This window comes from Cervus elaphus, chromosome 12 (assembly GCF_910594005.1).
Source record: "Cervus elaphus chromosome 12, mCerEla1.1, whole genome shotgun sequence".
Lineage (NCBI taxonomy): Eukaryota > Metazoa > Chordata > Mammalia > Artiodactyla > Cervidae > Cervus > Cervus elaphus.
The window spans coordinates 72,658,126-72,676,047 of record NC_057826.1 but is presented as its reverse complement, the minus strand read 5'-3'; the positions used below and the strand labels follow the sequence as shown (position 1 = coordinate 72,676,047).

General features: G+C 36.9%; 1 protein-coding gene across 1 annotated transcript; it reads left to right on the top strand.

Annotated features, from left to right (window-relative positions):
* Nucleotides 1-2,405: 2,405 nt before the first annotated feature.
* On the top strand, nucleotides 2,406-3,341 carry LOC122705915 (olfactory receptor 4F21-like). The gene has a single exon (XM_043921209.1). The coding sequence runs from the start codon at nucleotides 2,406-2,408 to the stop codon at nucleotides 3,339-3,341; it is 936 nt and encodes a 311-aa protein (XP_043777144.1).
* Nucleotides 3,342-17,922: the final 14,581 nt, after the last annotated feature.

The window sequence follows — 17,922 nt, the reverse complement described above, 5'->3', positions numbered from 1 at the left end:
TTTGTTTAAATGATTTCACTAAAAGTTTTTATCAGAAATCAATTTTGATTATTTATTCAGTAACATTTTGATATATTCATACCCTAAATTTTCTATATAAATATCTTCTGAAATCAAATATTGCTCATCTCCTCTCAGATATTTTGTGACATGCTGTGGGATTTCAAGAATTTTCTCTTGATAGACAAGAGTCTTTAAGTGGGAAAGCCATGTGATTTATGGAACTTTAGATAAACATCTGTAATCAGACTATAAATGAGTTGGATGCAGGGAAGCATGGATCAGAGAAATCATTCAGACAAGGTAGAAAAATATGAAGTCTAGAACAACACAAAAAAACAATAGAAATAAAGAAAAGGAAAATGAATTGAGAAATATTTGATTGTAAAAATTATACAACTAGAGATGAAAAGTGAAGCACAAACAAGAGTACCACACAGGTGTCTATACTGGGGACCTGGGGGAGTAGTAATAATATTTATAAAGGCATTGGGGTGGATGCAATATGAGTTCAAATTTCAATGTGTTAACTTGAAGCTGCAGGTGGACTTCCATTTGTATATGCTCCACAGAGCTCAGACAGGTTACTCTGGAGACCAGTGATAAAGCTACAGATACTGATGTGACCATGTAGATACTAGAAGGCACAAGAATAAAGACCATTATGGGCTTTGATTAAGTGATTCAACATGCATTTTGGGTTCCTGATTCCTTCCTAACTTTTTGTTATTTCTTTTGTATATGGGCTTTCAAGGTGCATAATTGCTTCACTCTCAGGCATAAAATTAGCATCAAACAGAGGGGAAATATGGGGTGGGAAAATCCATCTGCACATGAAGATTTTTGCTTTTATTGGGAAAGATAGTTTTTATTGGTTTATATGTTGTTGAAAAGTTCCAGACTACAAGCTCCTCCTTACAACAATCCATGGCCAAGGAAAATGCGATTACAAAATATCTGTTTAGAAAAACCATATAACATGCTCTCAAGCTGGAATAGGGCTACTCTCTCCTAAAACTGAGAGATTGTAGTTCACTAACTGAAAAAACTGAATTTTTATTGACAAAGAATGAAAAGGTGAATGGCTTTAAGAGGCAAGAACCTAGAGCAGAGGGCGGAGTTACAAAAGCGAGGCATAATAAACAGTACTAAAACTCACAGGGAGATTAGGATAAATAATCATTGAAAAAGTGATTATTATATGATGTGTTGAGAATCCAGAGTTCTTTTCTATAAATAAGAAATCTGTGGGTACCAGTTTTAGCTAATGAATGAATGAAGTGTGAGCATATGCTTGCCAATGAATAGTTGGGAAAAAAGGAATAATAAGAAGGGGACAAAAAATCCAGAGGTTTTATTTTTTTTTAAAGACAGCTCACTATACTAATAAATCAAGGAAAATATAAACTTGAAAGTTCATTGATGGATCATTGGGAAATATCTAGGGTATACTTGAAGAGGCTGGCCTTTGAGAGCACAGTGCCATTGTTTAGGGTATGCATTATGGTGCCTTATAACTATAGACAGTTCTGGCTCTTACATTTGATCCCACTGAGACTCGGTTTCTCCATGGGTAAAATGAATCTAATGAAATAGTGCTTATCTTATGGAATTTTAAATAGTTAAAATAAGATCATGTGCTTATTACAGTGCCTTGCATGAAGGAATCAATAAATGTTATTAATAACAACTTTATTTTTTAAACACTTACTGGTGTTTATTCTATTACATCTAACATTTTATTTGATATATAGGCTAATGCAAGTGCAATTATAGTAATGTATTGAACAGAATAATGAATATGAATATGAATATGAAACAGAATATGAATAATCTCAATCTGAGCCTCTGACTTCCCAGGTAAATCATACACACACACATACAAATAAAAACAAGCAACAACCACATACTGGGTGAAGCAAGGTGAAATACATTACATAAACAGTTTTGGCTGAAAGATCTCCATTTGACCAGTGAACAAGAAATTCAGATAAGTAGGACTACAAGTTAGTATGAGAGCATTAATATCAAGGTGACAGAAATGGCTGAGACTATTCAGCTGAGAGAATATCTAGGTCAGTAGTCAAGGAAAATGTCTAGCAATTCTTGAGAGGCAAAACAAAATAATTATCTTAAAATGGAATTAGAAGGAATGCAACCACAATTATCTCCATCTGAAATATTCATTTTTATCTCTTTATGTAAAAATTCTCCTGATTGTCAAAATGTTTCTGTGGTTGTTTGTTTTTTTTTCCTTTATCCAATTAAATCATTTCACACTCAGGAAAGTGGAATCCACAGGAAACACTAGCAAGAAAATTGGAAGTCTGCCTTTGTATTAATGACTGTGATTTTTCTTTTCCTATTCTCAGGTGATTTGAGAAACAGCTCTTCTGCCCAAGTCAATGGATAGACAAAATGATTCTGTGGTTTCTGAGTTTGTGTTGCTAGGATTCTCTAGTTCTTGGGAAGCTGCACTTTTTCTCATGTTGATATTCTCCTTGCTCTATTTAGGAATCATCCTGGGAAATCTCTTCATTCTGTTTTTGGTAATTTTGGATTCTCACTTACATTCTCCTATGTACCTCCTATTAGCCAACCTGTCACTCATTGATGTTGGCCTTTCCTCTACCACAGTCCCCAAGATGATTACAGACCTTCCAAATAAATACAAGATAATCTCCTTCAAAAGTTGTATGACACAAATATGCTTCATTCATATCATGGGAGGAGTAGAGATGGTGTTACTCATAGCCATGGCATTTGACAGGTACACAGCAATCTGCAAGCCTCTTCACTACTTGAACATCATGAATCCTAAAATATGCATTTCATTTGTAATCACTGGCTGGGTAGCTGGGGTGATCCATGCTATGTCTCAACTTGCTTTCATTATAAACTTGCCCTTTTGTGGTCCTAACAAAGTAGACAGCTTTTATTGTGACTTTCCCAGGATCATAAAACTTGCATGCACAGATGGAGCCAAATTTGAGTTTATTGTTGCTGCCAACAGCGGTTTCATGACTATGGGTACCTTCTTCCTGCTAATCGTTTCCTACGTCTTCATTTTGGTCACCGTCTGGAAACGTTCTTCAGGAGACTTGTCCAAGGCGTTTGTCACTTTGTCAGCTCACATCACTGTGGTGGTTCTTTTCTTCACTCCGTGCATGTTTCTCTATGTCTGGCCTTTCCCCACATCATCAGTTGATAAATACCTCTTCATTGTTGACTTTGTTATTACCCCTATCTTGAATCCTTCCATATATACATTAAGAAACAAAGACATAAAGGTAGCTATAAAGAGATTGAACAAAGAGGGACATTATGTCAGATTTTGCTGACTAAAGCTGTGTTTGGAACTCTAAAACTATCCATCTATCTGTCCTTTAGCTATCTCCACTAGGCATCTGATATTTAACATGGCCAGATATGGACATGGCATCTACCCCACTGAACATATTCCTTCAGCTCTGTAGAGAATTAGCTCTTTGCCTTAACTACTACTGGAAAAGTGAATCCACCAAAAAAATTGATTATTTTAGTATACAGTATCACTCTTTACTAAACCATATTTATAATTAAAAATGTATCATCTTGATAATATAAATAATATAATGACATGTCTTCTGTTTCTCATAAGGTTTGAAAATAAGTGGCAGACTTGCTTTGCTGAATGTTAGGAATCATCACATAGAATATATGTAGAACTAGTAGATCTACTTAGCTACTCTTTAGTGTTCCCTCAGAAGAAGACCTAAGGACAAAATTTGATTACAGGTAATTTACTTGAAGGATGAGATGGCTGGATGGCATCGCCAACTCAATGGGCATGAGTTTGAGTAAACTCTGGGAGTTGGTGATGGACAAGAAGGCTTGGCGTGCTGCAGTCCATGGGGTCTCAAACAGTCAGACACGACTGAGCGACTGAACTAAACTGATTTACTTGAAAGCTTATTTTTAGAAACATCATTATTTAGCAAAGTGAGACAAGTGAAGAATGTAAATGTAGCTGGGGTGTTATCTTACTGTAACCCTCTGGGGGAATCTATAAAGTCTGAGACTTAGAAATGTCCCAGGTAAGGAAAGGAAGCCGGAGTACTTCTTTAAATCACCTTTAGAGAGTACATTAATTCCTTGACATACCCAGCCTTTCCTACACAGGATACTGTATATGTGAGGAAGCCAGAGACAAGTCATCAGGTATACTTTCAGTTGCTGGCAGTGGGAAACCATATCCTTGTTTGAAAACAATAAATGTCCAGGCATAGTCCACTTTAGTTCCTACTTAACTCTACTTCATCCTGTCATAGACTCTTCAAAGTGGTGGTTTTCAATTTCACAAAAGAAAGACTCTAAACAGGAGAGACAGGCTATAGCTGCATTGTTGCCCCTCACTGATATTTTCTTCCTACCCATTTAAATCCCCCTCATCCTTAGGCACTTCTTCTGATGATCCATGTTGCTTACCCAGTGAGATGACCCAGTTAATTTATGAGCATTTGAACTGCTGGTTAAAATGCTCTTGCCAGCCTATTGTTGCTACAATTGCACTTTTACAGTTACCATCAACCATGGAGCCTAGAAGGATCTCTCATTTTAGAAATATTCTTCATTGTATCACCCATTAAAAAGCAGCAATCCTATCTTTATCCAATATGGGATAAAAATGAGATTACTTCTGACTGTTGTTCTTCTAACATGAGGAAACTCAAATGACAGAAAAGCAGCTAAAAATTGTTTATTAGAATCCATACTATGTCTCATCAAAAAAGCATTCTCCCCACTTCAGCAGATCCTAAGATTTCAGGAATAGAAAATACAAACTGCACAAGAAGTTCACTGAAATTCATGATAAGAAATACTACTGTTTTCTCTGTCCCTTTGTTTTATAGGGGAAGATCCCCTGTAGAAGAGCAAGGCAACCCACTCTAGTATTCTTGCCTGGAGAACTCCATGGACAGAGGAGCCTGGCAGGCTACAGTCCATGAGGTCACAAAGAGTCGGACATGACTGCATGACTAACACTTGTTTTACAGAGCTGTGCATTTAATGTGCTTCCCAGGTGGCTCAGTAGTAAAGAATCTGCCTGTCAATACAGGAGTTATGGGTTTTTTGATCCCGAGATCAGGAAGATCCCCTGGAGTAGGACATGGCAACCCACTCCACAATTCTTGCATGGAGAATCTCTTGGACAGAGGAGCCTGGCGGGCTACAGTCCATAGGGTTGCAAAGAGTCGGACACGACTGAGCACACATGCATATATTTTATCTGTAGGGGCCATAGCACTTATCTACAGACAGTTCAAAGAATATTATTTTGAAGCACAGACCCCAACTTTGCAGTGTATCATCTTCAAGCTAGTGCCTCGGTTGTAATTTTAACAGGCTTTGCCAATGTGCTATTGAATCTCAGTTGTGCAGTTTATGATAAGTTGAATTGGTTCCCTAGTTATGTTTGCTTCTATGAATTTTCTTTGCTATAAAGTGAGCAGTCTCAGCTTAAGGAAATATTATGCATGATTTCATGTAGAAAATCAGACGCTGAATACTTGGCTAGTTGTGCTAGCCAAAGCGCTAAAAATGGGAAAGATAATCTATACTCAGAATTATTTATTAATGTCAGGAAGGAAATATTTCTGTCTCTTCCATTTTAGAAGTGGTTACATGTTAATAACTACCTTCAAGTGATCGATTTCCATCCTTAAAAGACGGTATCATTTGAAGAGCCTATCTGTGCTGCCAACAGGCCAAACATTCTACAGAGGCAGATTCTAGAAAAAGCTTGTGTAAGAGGCCTACTCCATAGTTCTTCTCCACAGGTGAACCCATTGTGCAAAAATTAGGTTGACTGAAAAGAGGTTAACAATCATGTATCCTTTCAATTACCTAGCTAAACACTTTAACAAAGGTAATGATTGCTTAAATTCTCATTGCACAAATTAGTTGTGTAATTCCTATCACCTGACTGCAATCTGACACATTCCACTCCAATTTATAAGGTTGAGATAAAAGGTTTGAGTGTCAAGCCAAACACACAAGAATCAGAGTTTTTACAGTTTTACAGTTTCAAACTTCTGTAATAATTCAAAGGATTCAGGTAACTGGAAGACACGAAGTGAAGCAGGAGTCTGAGACTGCCAGCATAACTTGCCCAGGTTCTTTCTTATTGCAATAGGATGCTCTCTGACCCAGATAAAAAATGTGATCTCCAATGATGCATTAAGAATATCACTTACAAAAAGTCATGAAATCTATTTTGGTCATGAAATCTCTCCCAACTATATTCCAGTAATTACAGAGCCACATTAATATTTTTCTGTAGGTCATGTACCCCATGGAACCTAAATTCCATGTTAATTTACCAAGAGCAAACTAGAAGGGCAAGATATATCCTGCTATTATAATAACATTCCATTATCCATATTCTAATAAATATCACTAGGAAGAGAGCCACTAAGTATGTATTCATGAAGATCTGATCAGATCATTTCTTCCTGTTATTCTCATTCAGTCTCTCCCAACCCATCATCCTACCTCTCTCTGTCTCTCTGTTTCTACCTCTGTGACTCCTTTCTCCACCCACGTACTCTCTTTTCCCACTTCCACCATCCCTCTTTCTCTTGGTTACCATGAAACAGCAGATGAGTTACAGACCCATTATCAATCCTTTCCTTTCAATAACCATAATATTTTTAAAGGTCAGTAACATTACAAGAAAGGGAAATTACAACCCAATTTGTGTATCTCTTCAACACAGACACAAAACTCTGAAAAGTAATAGCGAACTAAAGCCACTGATATATAAGTAGGGTGAAACACCAGGTTAAGTCAGTTTTACTCACAGAGTTTAAGATTGTTGGAAATCAATCAAAGGAATTCACCATGTTAAGGATACAAGGGGTGAAAATCATACAAACAACATAGTAGATATAGAAAAAGTATTTGATAAAAACAAATATCCATTCTCAGTAAATTTCATAGCAAAAGCTGTAGCAAATTAAGCATAGAAGGTATACTGGGTTGAATAGTGTTCCCAAAAAATTCACATTCACCAAAACCTCAATGTGCCCTTATTTGGAGATCAAACCATGTAGATTTAATTAAGGTAAGGCTCTAGATGAGGTCATCCTGAACTAGAGTGGACCTGGAAGTCAAATGAGTGACCTCAAGGGTAGGGACACAGAGAAGCAAAAGAAAGGAGGTTCTATGAAGACAGAGGCAGAGATTAGAATTATGCCTCCACAAGCCAAGGAATGTCAGGAACCACCAGAAGCTGGAGGAGGCAAAGAAAAATTATTTCCTAGAATCTTCAAAGGGAGCATGTCTCTGTCAGCACCTTGATTTTGGATGTCTGTCCTCCAGAACTTTGAAAGAACTAATTCCTGAGCTTCCCTGGTGGCTTAGTGGTAAAGAATCCAACTGCCAATGCAGGAGACACAGTTCCATCCCCAATCCAGGAAGATCCCACATGCTGTGGAGCAACTAAGCCCAGACACCACAACTACTGAGCCTGTGCCCCACTGCCTGGGACGTGCAACTACCGAGCCCACGTGCAACAACTACTGAAGCCTGCATGCCCTAGAGCCCATACTCTGCAACAAGGGAAGAAACTGCAGTGAGAAGCCTAGAGACTAACTCCCATCACTGCAACTAGAGAAAAGCCCAGCAACAAAGACCCAGCATAGCCAAAAACAAATAGTTTTTTTTAATGTTCCAGGAAAGTCAAGAAAAAATAAAAATTTAAAATAATAAATTCCTGAATAAATAAGTTTTTTTAAGCCACCAAGTTTGTGGTATTTTGTACAGCAGCCCTAGGAAACTAATTCTGGATATTTACATTAAAACTACAGTATATATTGCAGATAACATGAAATATTAAGAGCTTTCCTCCAAGATCAAAAATATGTCCACAGTCTTGCTATAACTACTTCTATTTTACATTTTAATGAGTTTTATGAGTAAAATAAGGTAAGAATACTAAATAAAATGTATAAATATTTAAAGTTATAAATAAATCTGGCATTCTTCCTAGACAACATTGTCATGTAAAAGTTAGTTATCTTTCTCATAGGCTCACATAGCCTCTTCATAATAGTGCTGAGAACCCTACAGCCTGTTTTATTTGAAGAAGGAAATGGCAACCCACTCCAGTATTCTTGCATGTAGAATTCCATGCACAGAGGAGCTTGGTGGGCTATAGCCCATGGGTTCACAGAGAGTTGGACACAACTGAGTGACTAACACTTCCTTTTTTAGGCAGGGAACCAACTGGTGTAAGGCAAGGTATCTCAGCCTCAGCATCAATAATATTAATATTGATGCAATTAAGTCTCTGAGAAACTGTTCTATATGCTATGCAACTTGAAGCAGTATCCCTGCCAGTAGCGGCAAATCTTCCTCCCGAATTTTGATAACCCAAAATACCTCCATACAGTGCCAAATGTCACCTAGAGACAAAATACTGAGATGAGAATCACTGTTTTAAGGGGTATCACAGGAATCTTACTCAGTATATTCACGTACAAACTGGTCTAGCAAAAAAGCAAATCTAACCACTGAAAATTATAGGATAATGATGAAAGACTGAAGATGACACAAATAAATTGAAAGGCATTCTGTGCTCATGCACTGAACCAATTAGTACTATCAAAATATCCATACTACTCAAAGCATGTATAGATTCAACACAATCTCTATCAAACTCTAATGGTATTATTTACAGAAACAGAATAAACAGATATAAAATTGGTATAGAACTTCCCCCATAAAAAACAAATAGCCAGATGAATCTTGATAAAGAACAAAGCTGGAGGCATCATGCTCCCTGATTTCAAAATCTATTACAAACCTACAGTCATCAAAACAGTTATTGTACGAATGCAAAAATAGACACATTGCTCAATGGAACAAATTAGAGATCCCAGAAATAAATCCACATATAACCATTTAATGTATGACAAAACAGCCAATAACACTTAATGAGAAAGGACAGTTTTTTCAATAAATGGTGTTGAAAAATTTGGATAGACACAGGCAAAAGAAAGAAACCGAATCACTACCTCACTTCAGTTCAGTCACTCAGTTGTGTCCAACCCTCTGCAACCCCGTGGACTGCAGCACGCCAGGCCTCCCTGTCCATCACCAACACCCAGAGAATGCTCAAACTCATGTCCATGGAGTCAGTGATGCCATCCAACCATCTCATCCTCTGTCATCCCCTTCTCGTTCTGCCTTCAATCTTTCCCAGCATCAGGGTCATTTCAAATGAGCCAGTTCTTCGCATCAGATGACCAAAGTAGTGGAAATTCAGCATCAGTCCTTCCAATGAATATTCAGGACTGATTTCCTTTAGGATGGACTGGTTGGATCTCCTTGCAGTCCAAGTGACTCTCAAGAGTCTTCTCCAACACCACAGTTCAAAAGCATCAATTGTTCGGTGCTCAGCTTTCTTTACAGTCAAACTCTCACATCCATACATGACTACTGGAAAAACCATAGTTTTGACTAGAGGGACCTTTCACAAATTAATGTCTCTGCATTTTAATATGCTGTCTAGGTAGGTCATAGTTTTTCTTCCAAGGAGCAAGTGTCTTCTAATTTCATGACAGCAGTCACCATCTGCAGCAATTTTGGAGCCCCAAAAATAAAATCTGTCACTGTTTCCACTGTTTTCCCATCTATTTGCCATGAAGTGAAGGGACCAGATGCCGTGATCTAAGTTTTCTGAGTGTTGAGTTGTAAGCCAACTTTTTCACTCTCCTCTTTCACTTTCATCAAGAGGCTCTTTAGTTCTTCACTTTCTGCCATAAGGGTGGTATCATCTGCATATCTGAGGTTATTGATATTTCTCCCAGCAATCTTGATCCTAGCTTGTGCTTCACCCAGCCCAGTGTGTCTCATGATGTAGTCTGCGTATAAGTTAAATAAGCAGGGTGACAATAAACAACCTTGATGTACTCCTTTTCCTATTTGGAACCAGTCTGTTGTTCCATGTCCAGTTCTAGCTGTTGCTTCTTGACCTGCATACAGATTTCTCAGGAGGCAGGTCAGGCAGTCTGGTATTCCCTTCTCTTTCAGAATTTTCCACAGTTTGTTGCTATCTACACAGTCAAAGGCTGTGGCATAGTCAATAAAGCAGAAATAGATGTTTTTCTCGAACTCTTGCTTTTTGGATAATCCAGCGGATGTTGGCAATTTGATCTCTGGTTCCTCTGTCCTTTCTGAATCGAACTTGAACATCTGAAAGCTCATGGTTCACGTATTGTTGAAGCCTGGCATGGAGAATTTTGAGCATTACTTTGCTAGTGCGTGAGATGAGTACAACTGTGCAGTAGTTTGAGCATTCTTTGGCATTGCCTTTCTTTGGAACTGGAATGAAAATTGAACCTTTCCAGTCCTGTGGCCACTGCTGAGTCTTCCAAATTTGCTGGCATGTTGAATGCAGCACTTTCACAGCATCATTTTTCAGGATTTGAAATAGCCCATCACCTAGCTTTGTTCGCAGTGATGCTTCCTAAGGCCCATTTGACTTCACATTCCAGGATGTCCGGCTCGAGGTGAGCGATCACACCATCGTGATTATCTGGGTTGTGAAGATCTTTTTTGTACAGTTCTTCTGTGTATTCTTGCCACCTCTTCTTAATATCTTCTGCTTCTGTTAGGTCCATACCATTTCTGTCCTTTATTGTGCCCTTCTTTGCATGAAAATTTTCCTTGGTATCTCTAATTTTCTTGAATCGATTTCTAGTCTTTCCCATTCTATTGTTTTCCTCTATTTCCTTGCACTGATCACTGAGGAAAGCTTCCTTATCTCTCCTTGCTAATCTTTGGAACTCTGCATTCAAATGGGTATATCCCTCCTTTTCTCCTTTGCCTTTAGCACTACCTACACCATATTAAAAAGTTAAGGCAAGAACTTCCCTGGTGGTCCAGTGGTTAAGAATCTGCCTGCCACTGATTCACGTTGATGTTTGGCAGAAATGAACACAATACTATAAAGCAATTATCCCTCAACTAAAAATAAATAATTTTTTTAAAAAAGAAAGAAAAAAAGAATATGCCTGCCAATGTTGGTGACACAGGTTCAATCCCTGGTCTGGGAAGATCCCACATGCCACTGGGCAACTAAGCCCATGTGCCACAACTATTGAGACCCATGCACCCTAGAACTTGTGCTCCACAACGAGAGGCTACCACAGTGAGAAGCTCACACACCACAACTATCGAGTAGTCCCCACTTGCCACAACTAGAGAAAGTCCATGAGCAGCAACGAAGACCAAGTGCAGCCAAAAAAAAAAAAAAATTTAAAGCAAAATGAATTTAAGACTTACATATAAGAATAAAACTTCTAGAAGAAAACATAGGGAAGAAGTTCCTTGACTTTGATCTTGGCAGCAATTTCCTGGATATGACACTGAAATGACAAGCAGTAAAACAGTAATTAGCAGGTATTACTGCATCAAACAAAAAGCTTCAGCACAGCCAAGGAAATCATCAACAGAATAAAAAGGCAACCTACTGAATCTGAATAGGAGAAAATATTTGCCATTCATATATCTGATAAGGGGTTAATATTGAAAATACATACAGAACTCATACAATTTAATATCAAAAAATATAATCCAACTAAAAATAGGCAAAGATCAGAATAGACATTTTTCCAAAGAAGACATACAGATTGCCAACAAGTACATAAAAAGACACTTGACATTACTAATCATCAGGAAAATGCAAATCAAAATCACAATGCGATATCACCTCATACCTGTTAGAATGGCTATCATCTAAAAAAATATCAAGTGTTGGCAAGGATGTGAAAATAGAGAATCTTTGTGCACTCTTGGTGGGAATGTAAGTTATTGCAGCCACTCACTGAAAAAACGGTACGGGGTTTACTAAAAAAGGTAAAATAAAACTATGACACAATCCAGAAATTTCATTTCTATTTTTCTGAAGAATACAAAAACACTATCTCAAAAAGATATGTTCACTGTGACATTATTTACAATAGCCAAAATATAGAAACACCCTAAATGTCCATTGATGGGTGAATAAATAAACTGTGAGATTAGACAGATATACATGTAGATACATAGAGGTATATAATGAAATATTATTTATCCATTAAAAAAGAGTGAAATCTTGCCATTTGTGACAACATGAGGTATATAACAACATGGACCTTGAAGACATTATTCTCAGTTAAATAAATCAAAGAAAGGCAAATATCATATTACCTAAATTATATGAAAAATCTAAAAAATCAAACAAATACCCAAGCTCATGAATAAAAAGAACAGATTTCTTGTTGCCTGAGTAAGGGTTGATGGAGTTGGAAAATGGGTGAAAGGAGTCTAAAAGAACTAACTTATAGTTAAAAAATAAACAAGTCATGGAGATACAATGTTCAGCATGGTGACTATAGTTAATAACTATACTGTATATTTGAAAGTCACTAAGAGAGTTATCCAGATGTTCAAGCTGGTTTTAGAAAAGGCAGAGGAACCAGAGATCAAATTGCCAATATCTGCCAGATCATCGAAAAAGCAAGATTGTTCCAGAAAAACATCTATTTCTGCTTTATTGACTATGCCAAAGCCTTCGACTGTGTGGATCACAATAAACTGTGGAAAATTCTGAAAGAGATGGGAATACCAGACCACCTGACCTGCCTCTTGAGAAACCTGTATGCAGGTCAGGAAGCAACAGTTAGAACTGGACATGGAACAACAGATTGGTTCCAAATAGGAAAAGGAGTACGTCAAGGCTGTATATTGTCACCCTCTTTATTAAACTTATATGCAGACTACATCATGAGAAACACTGGGCTGGAGGAAGCACAAGCTGGAATCAAGATTGCCGGGAGAAATATCAATAACCTCAGATATGCAGATGACACTACCCTTATGGCAGAAAGTGAAGAGGAACTAAAGAGCCTCTTGATGAAAGTGAAAGAGGAGAGTGAAAAAGTTGGCTTAAAGCTCAACATTCAGAAAACTAAGATCATGGCATCTGGTCCCATCACCTCGTGGGAAATAGATGGGGAGACAGTGGAAACAATGACTGACTTTATTTTCTGGGCTCCAAAATCACTGCAGATGGTGACTGCAGCCATGAAATTAAAAGACACTTACTCCTTGGAAGGAAAGTTATGACCAACCTAGATAGCATATTAAAAAGCAGAGACATTACTTTGCCAACAAAGGTCCATCTGGTCAAAGCTATGGTTTTCCCAGTGGTCATGTATGGATGTGAGAGCTGGACTGTGAAGAACACTGAGTGCCGAAAAAGTGATGCTTTTGAACTGTGGTGTCGGAGAAGACTCTTGAGAGTCCCTTGGACTGCAAGGAGATTCAACCAGTCCATCCTAAAGGAGATCAGTCCTGGGTGTTAATTGGAAGGACTGATGCTGAAGCTGAAACTCCAATACTTTGGCCACCTCATGCGAAGAGTTAACTCATTGGAAAAGACTCTTATGCTGGGAGGGATTGGGGGCAGGAGGAGAAGGGGATGACAGAGGATGAGATGGCTGCATGGCATCACCAACTCGATAGGCATGAGTTTGAGTAAACTCCGAGAGTTGGTGATGGACAGGGAGGCCTGGCGTGCTGCAATTCATGGGGTTGCAAAGAGTCGGACATGACTGAGCGACTGAACTGAACTGAACTGAAGAGAGTTATCTCAAAAGTTACTATCATAAGAAAAAAATGTTTCATAACTACATATAGTGACAGATGTTAATTAAATATATTGTAGTGATCATTTCACAATGTATACAAATATTGAATTATTATTTTGTAAACCTGAGACGAATACATATAATGTTGTATGTCAGTTGTACCTCTATTTAAGAAGATGCTGTTAAGAAAATGAATAGACAAACCACTGAGAACATACACACACATAAACACACCAAGAAATAACATATAGAATAGGTATATAATTTCTAATATATAAATTGAACTCATATATCAAGAAGGTACAAATATATAAATAACTTAAACAATAAAAAGGCAAACATCCCTTAAAAGGTAGATTTCTTACAAAGCTAAACATAGTCTTACCATATGTCCAGCAATGGCACTGTTTGGTATTTACTGAAATGAATTGAAAATTTATATCCAAACAAAAATCTGCATATGAATGTTTATAGCAGTATTATTCATAATTGACAAAACTTGGAAGCAACCAAATGTCCTTCCATAAATGAGTGATATATACAGACAATGTAATATTATTTAGCAATAAAAAGAAACGGGCTATCAAACCATGAAAAGAATGGTAGAACTTTAAGTGCATATTGCTAAACCAATCTGAAATGGCTATAAACTATATGATTTCAACTATATGACTGTTTGGAAAAGGCAAGGCTGGAGATGGTAAAACAGATTAACGGTTGCCAAGGGAAAGTTAGGGGCTAAAAATAAATCAATTGAGCATTGAGGATTTTTTGTGAGTGAAACTATTCTACATGATTATATGATGATGGATACATGTCATTATATCCTTCTCAATACCCATAGAATGTACAACACAAAGAATGTAGTGTAATGTAAAATGTCAGCCAGTCAGTTCAGTTGCTCAGTCGTGTCCAACTCTTTGCAACCCCATGGACTGCAGCACGCCAGGCCTCCCTGTCCATCACCAACTCCCAGAGAATGCTCAAACTCATGTCCATGGAGTGATGCCATCCAACCATCTCATCTTCTGTCATCCCCTTCTCCTGCCCTCAAACTTTCCCAGCATCATGGGCTTTTCCAGTGAGTCTGTTCTTCACAACAGATAGCCAAAGTACCGGAGTTTCAGCTTCAGCATCAGTCCTTCCAATGAATATTCAGGACTGATTTCCTTTAGACTGGACGGTGGGATCTCCTTTCAGTCCAAGGGACTCTCAAGAGTCTTCTCCAACACCACAGTTCAAAAGCATCAATTCTTCGGCACTCAGCTTTCTTTATAGTCCAACTCTCACATCCATACATGACCACTGCAAAAACCATAGCCTTGACTACACAGACCTTTGTTGGCAAAGTAATGGCTCTGCTTTTTAATATGCTGTCTTAGTTGGTCATAATTTTCTTCCAAGGAGCAAACGTCTTTTAATTTCATGGCTGCAATCACCATCTGCAGTGATTTTGGAGCCCAAGAAATTAAGTCTGTCACTGTTTCCACTATTTCCCCATCTATTTGCCATGAAGTGCTGGGACAGGATGCCATGATCTTAGTTTTCTGAATGTTGAATTTTAAGCCAACTGTAGACTTTAGTTAATAATAATGTATCACTATTGGTTCATCAGTTGTAGCAAATACACCACTCTATGGCAAGATGTTAATGTAAGAGGACTTTGGGGACGGCATGTGAGGAGGAATATGGGGATTCTATGCACAATTTTTTGTAAATCTAAAACTGTGCTAAAAACTAAAGTTTATTCACTTAAAAAATACCAGTTGAGATTTTCCAGTCTAATTTGGCACTATTTTGAAACTCCCCTAATTTGCTAAAATATCAGTTCACTATTTCTCAAAATTCCAAGTGTGACAAGTGTCAAAGAGTAAAGATGATGGTTCTCAAACTTATATTGGTGCCAAAAAGTCATTTATATAACATGCAATAACTCAATATACATCCAAAGCAAACCTAAAATTCTCTAATCTTTGAGAAAAAAGAATATATTTTCAGAGTAAAAAGTTACTGCTCAATATCATATTGAATTTTTCGATTTCTCAGTAACTCTTCTGCAAATTGTAATAATTTACCCTTGGGAAAACCAATGTGCACAGAAGATCTGGTTTCCACTAGAAGAAATTATGGACAATATCCAATCCTGCTAATTGACTTCCTTTCTAATGGTATGAACTATTTTTAACTCTCTGTATTAAGAAATGAAGAAATGGTGGCAATTCAAAAAGACTATTAACTTCCTGTGTGCTTCAGTCTCTTGCAGCTGCTGCTGAGTGAAGTGTGCAACTGAGCAGGTACCTAGAAAACCTGTTCTCCAAAGCCTAGCAACTGGTTCCAGTTTACTTCCAAATCTTCCTTCCTCTATCTCTGGTTTTGTTTTGAATGATTTTCACTAACATTTTTTTATATCCTCCTGGTCTCATTTTCATTATTTCAATTGTATTGTGAGGTAAATTTATCAAAGAGCACTTATCTTTATTAAATTGATCTGTGAAGGGGCTTTAATTTTCCATTCTTTTTCTCTCCGAAATTAGATTCATGGAAATAAAAATTTATGTCTTAGCTATTTCATTCCAACAGACCACAATATGGCAGAGCAAGCTATCTTTATTTTTGGAAAGAATTGAATATCAAGTCTTAAAAATCATTAAAATTACTAAAAAAATAAAAGTTTATTGAGTACTCATTATGTACCAGAGTATGCTCTGATGTTTTCCATTTATTACTTCACTTAATCCTCACAACAACACTATAAGGTAAGTACTATTATCATCCTTATTTTACAGATGAGGAAACTGAGGAAAAGAGAAATGAAATAACTCACCCAAGGACAACCTAACTAATAAATCAAGGAGATGGCGATTTGAACCCAGGTAGTCTGGTCCCAGAATCCATGCTCTTAGTTATGACATTATACTATTTATGAAATTGTTCTTATATTATTTTTCCTATTGCTTTCACTAATTTCAAATTTTTCTTAGAAATTAGAAAATCCATAAACATTTCTTGTAAAATATAGAAACAAGAGGTAATATTTAGGAAAAAATATAAAATTATCTGAAACCCTACAAACTAAAGATCTTGAAGTATATAGTCTAAATATTTCCATACACATTTACTTTATATGCAGTGTTTTGTACTCTATAATCTCTTTTAACTTAATGACAAATTATGTATTTGGGTTAGTTTATCTGAACTTCTAATTTATTATATGTGCAGCAAAAATGTTATGATAATAAATCCAAAAGTATTTAAAACTTTTCTTCCTTATTTATGTAGCAAATTGCTTTTTACAGGAACCTTGCTTATCAAAACTGTACTGTTCTTTTGAATTGCTGATCAAATATCTAATAATGTTTTTCTGCTCAGCAATATTTCTATACTATGTTTTATGTTAATACTCCACTGTAACTGGAGGGAAATTGTCAGATACTCTGTAGTGCCTATAAATGTTTTGTTTGAGACAAAAGAGAAAGGTATCTTTCTAGTTTTATTGTATTAGGTTTAGAATCTAATTGCAAATGTAGGGTGTTGAGATCACTCCGAGAGGCACATGACAGGAAAGTGGCTGGTTTTCAGACTGTCCCATCAGTGTACAAGTATCAGTGAATTCAATTCCTAAAGTCATTTGGTGGAGAGTTGCTCCAAATTCATCACAGGGGCTTCAAGGCCCCTGATTTTGCTTATTAATCACTACCATAAGGATGTTAGTGAAGATTATCCTTTAGTAGTTCCTACATTGTGCCAGAAATAGTGCTATGTATCGGGGCATACAAAATCAACTAACAGCTCCTTTCCTTGAAAATCTTAACTGAAAATAGAGAACTAATATACAAAAAAAACTCTAATATATTTTATTATAAAGAATACATAAGATATAACTAACAATAGTTTATAGAGAGAAGCTATTTACTCTGGTTACAGTCTTCAATAAATTTTCCAGAGTAGGTGACATTTAATGCATGTCTTAAAGAATAAAGGGAAAAGGGACAAATAAATTCCATATGTCACTGTATTTTTTCACATTTCTCTATCTTTGCATATGTTTTTATTTGGGTTATTCCTGGTCATCACAAAGCAGAACCATTAAGGCTTTTGAGACTTTGGTTGACATTCTAACTCTGCCAGTTAGGAGCTATATAAACCAGAGCAGGCTATCAAATAATGGTGATGAAATGTATTTGCCTATAAAGTGGGAGAGGTATAACTTATTTCTTCTGATGTTATGAGGATTTGAGAGGAT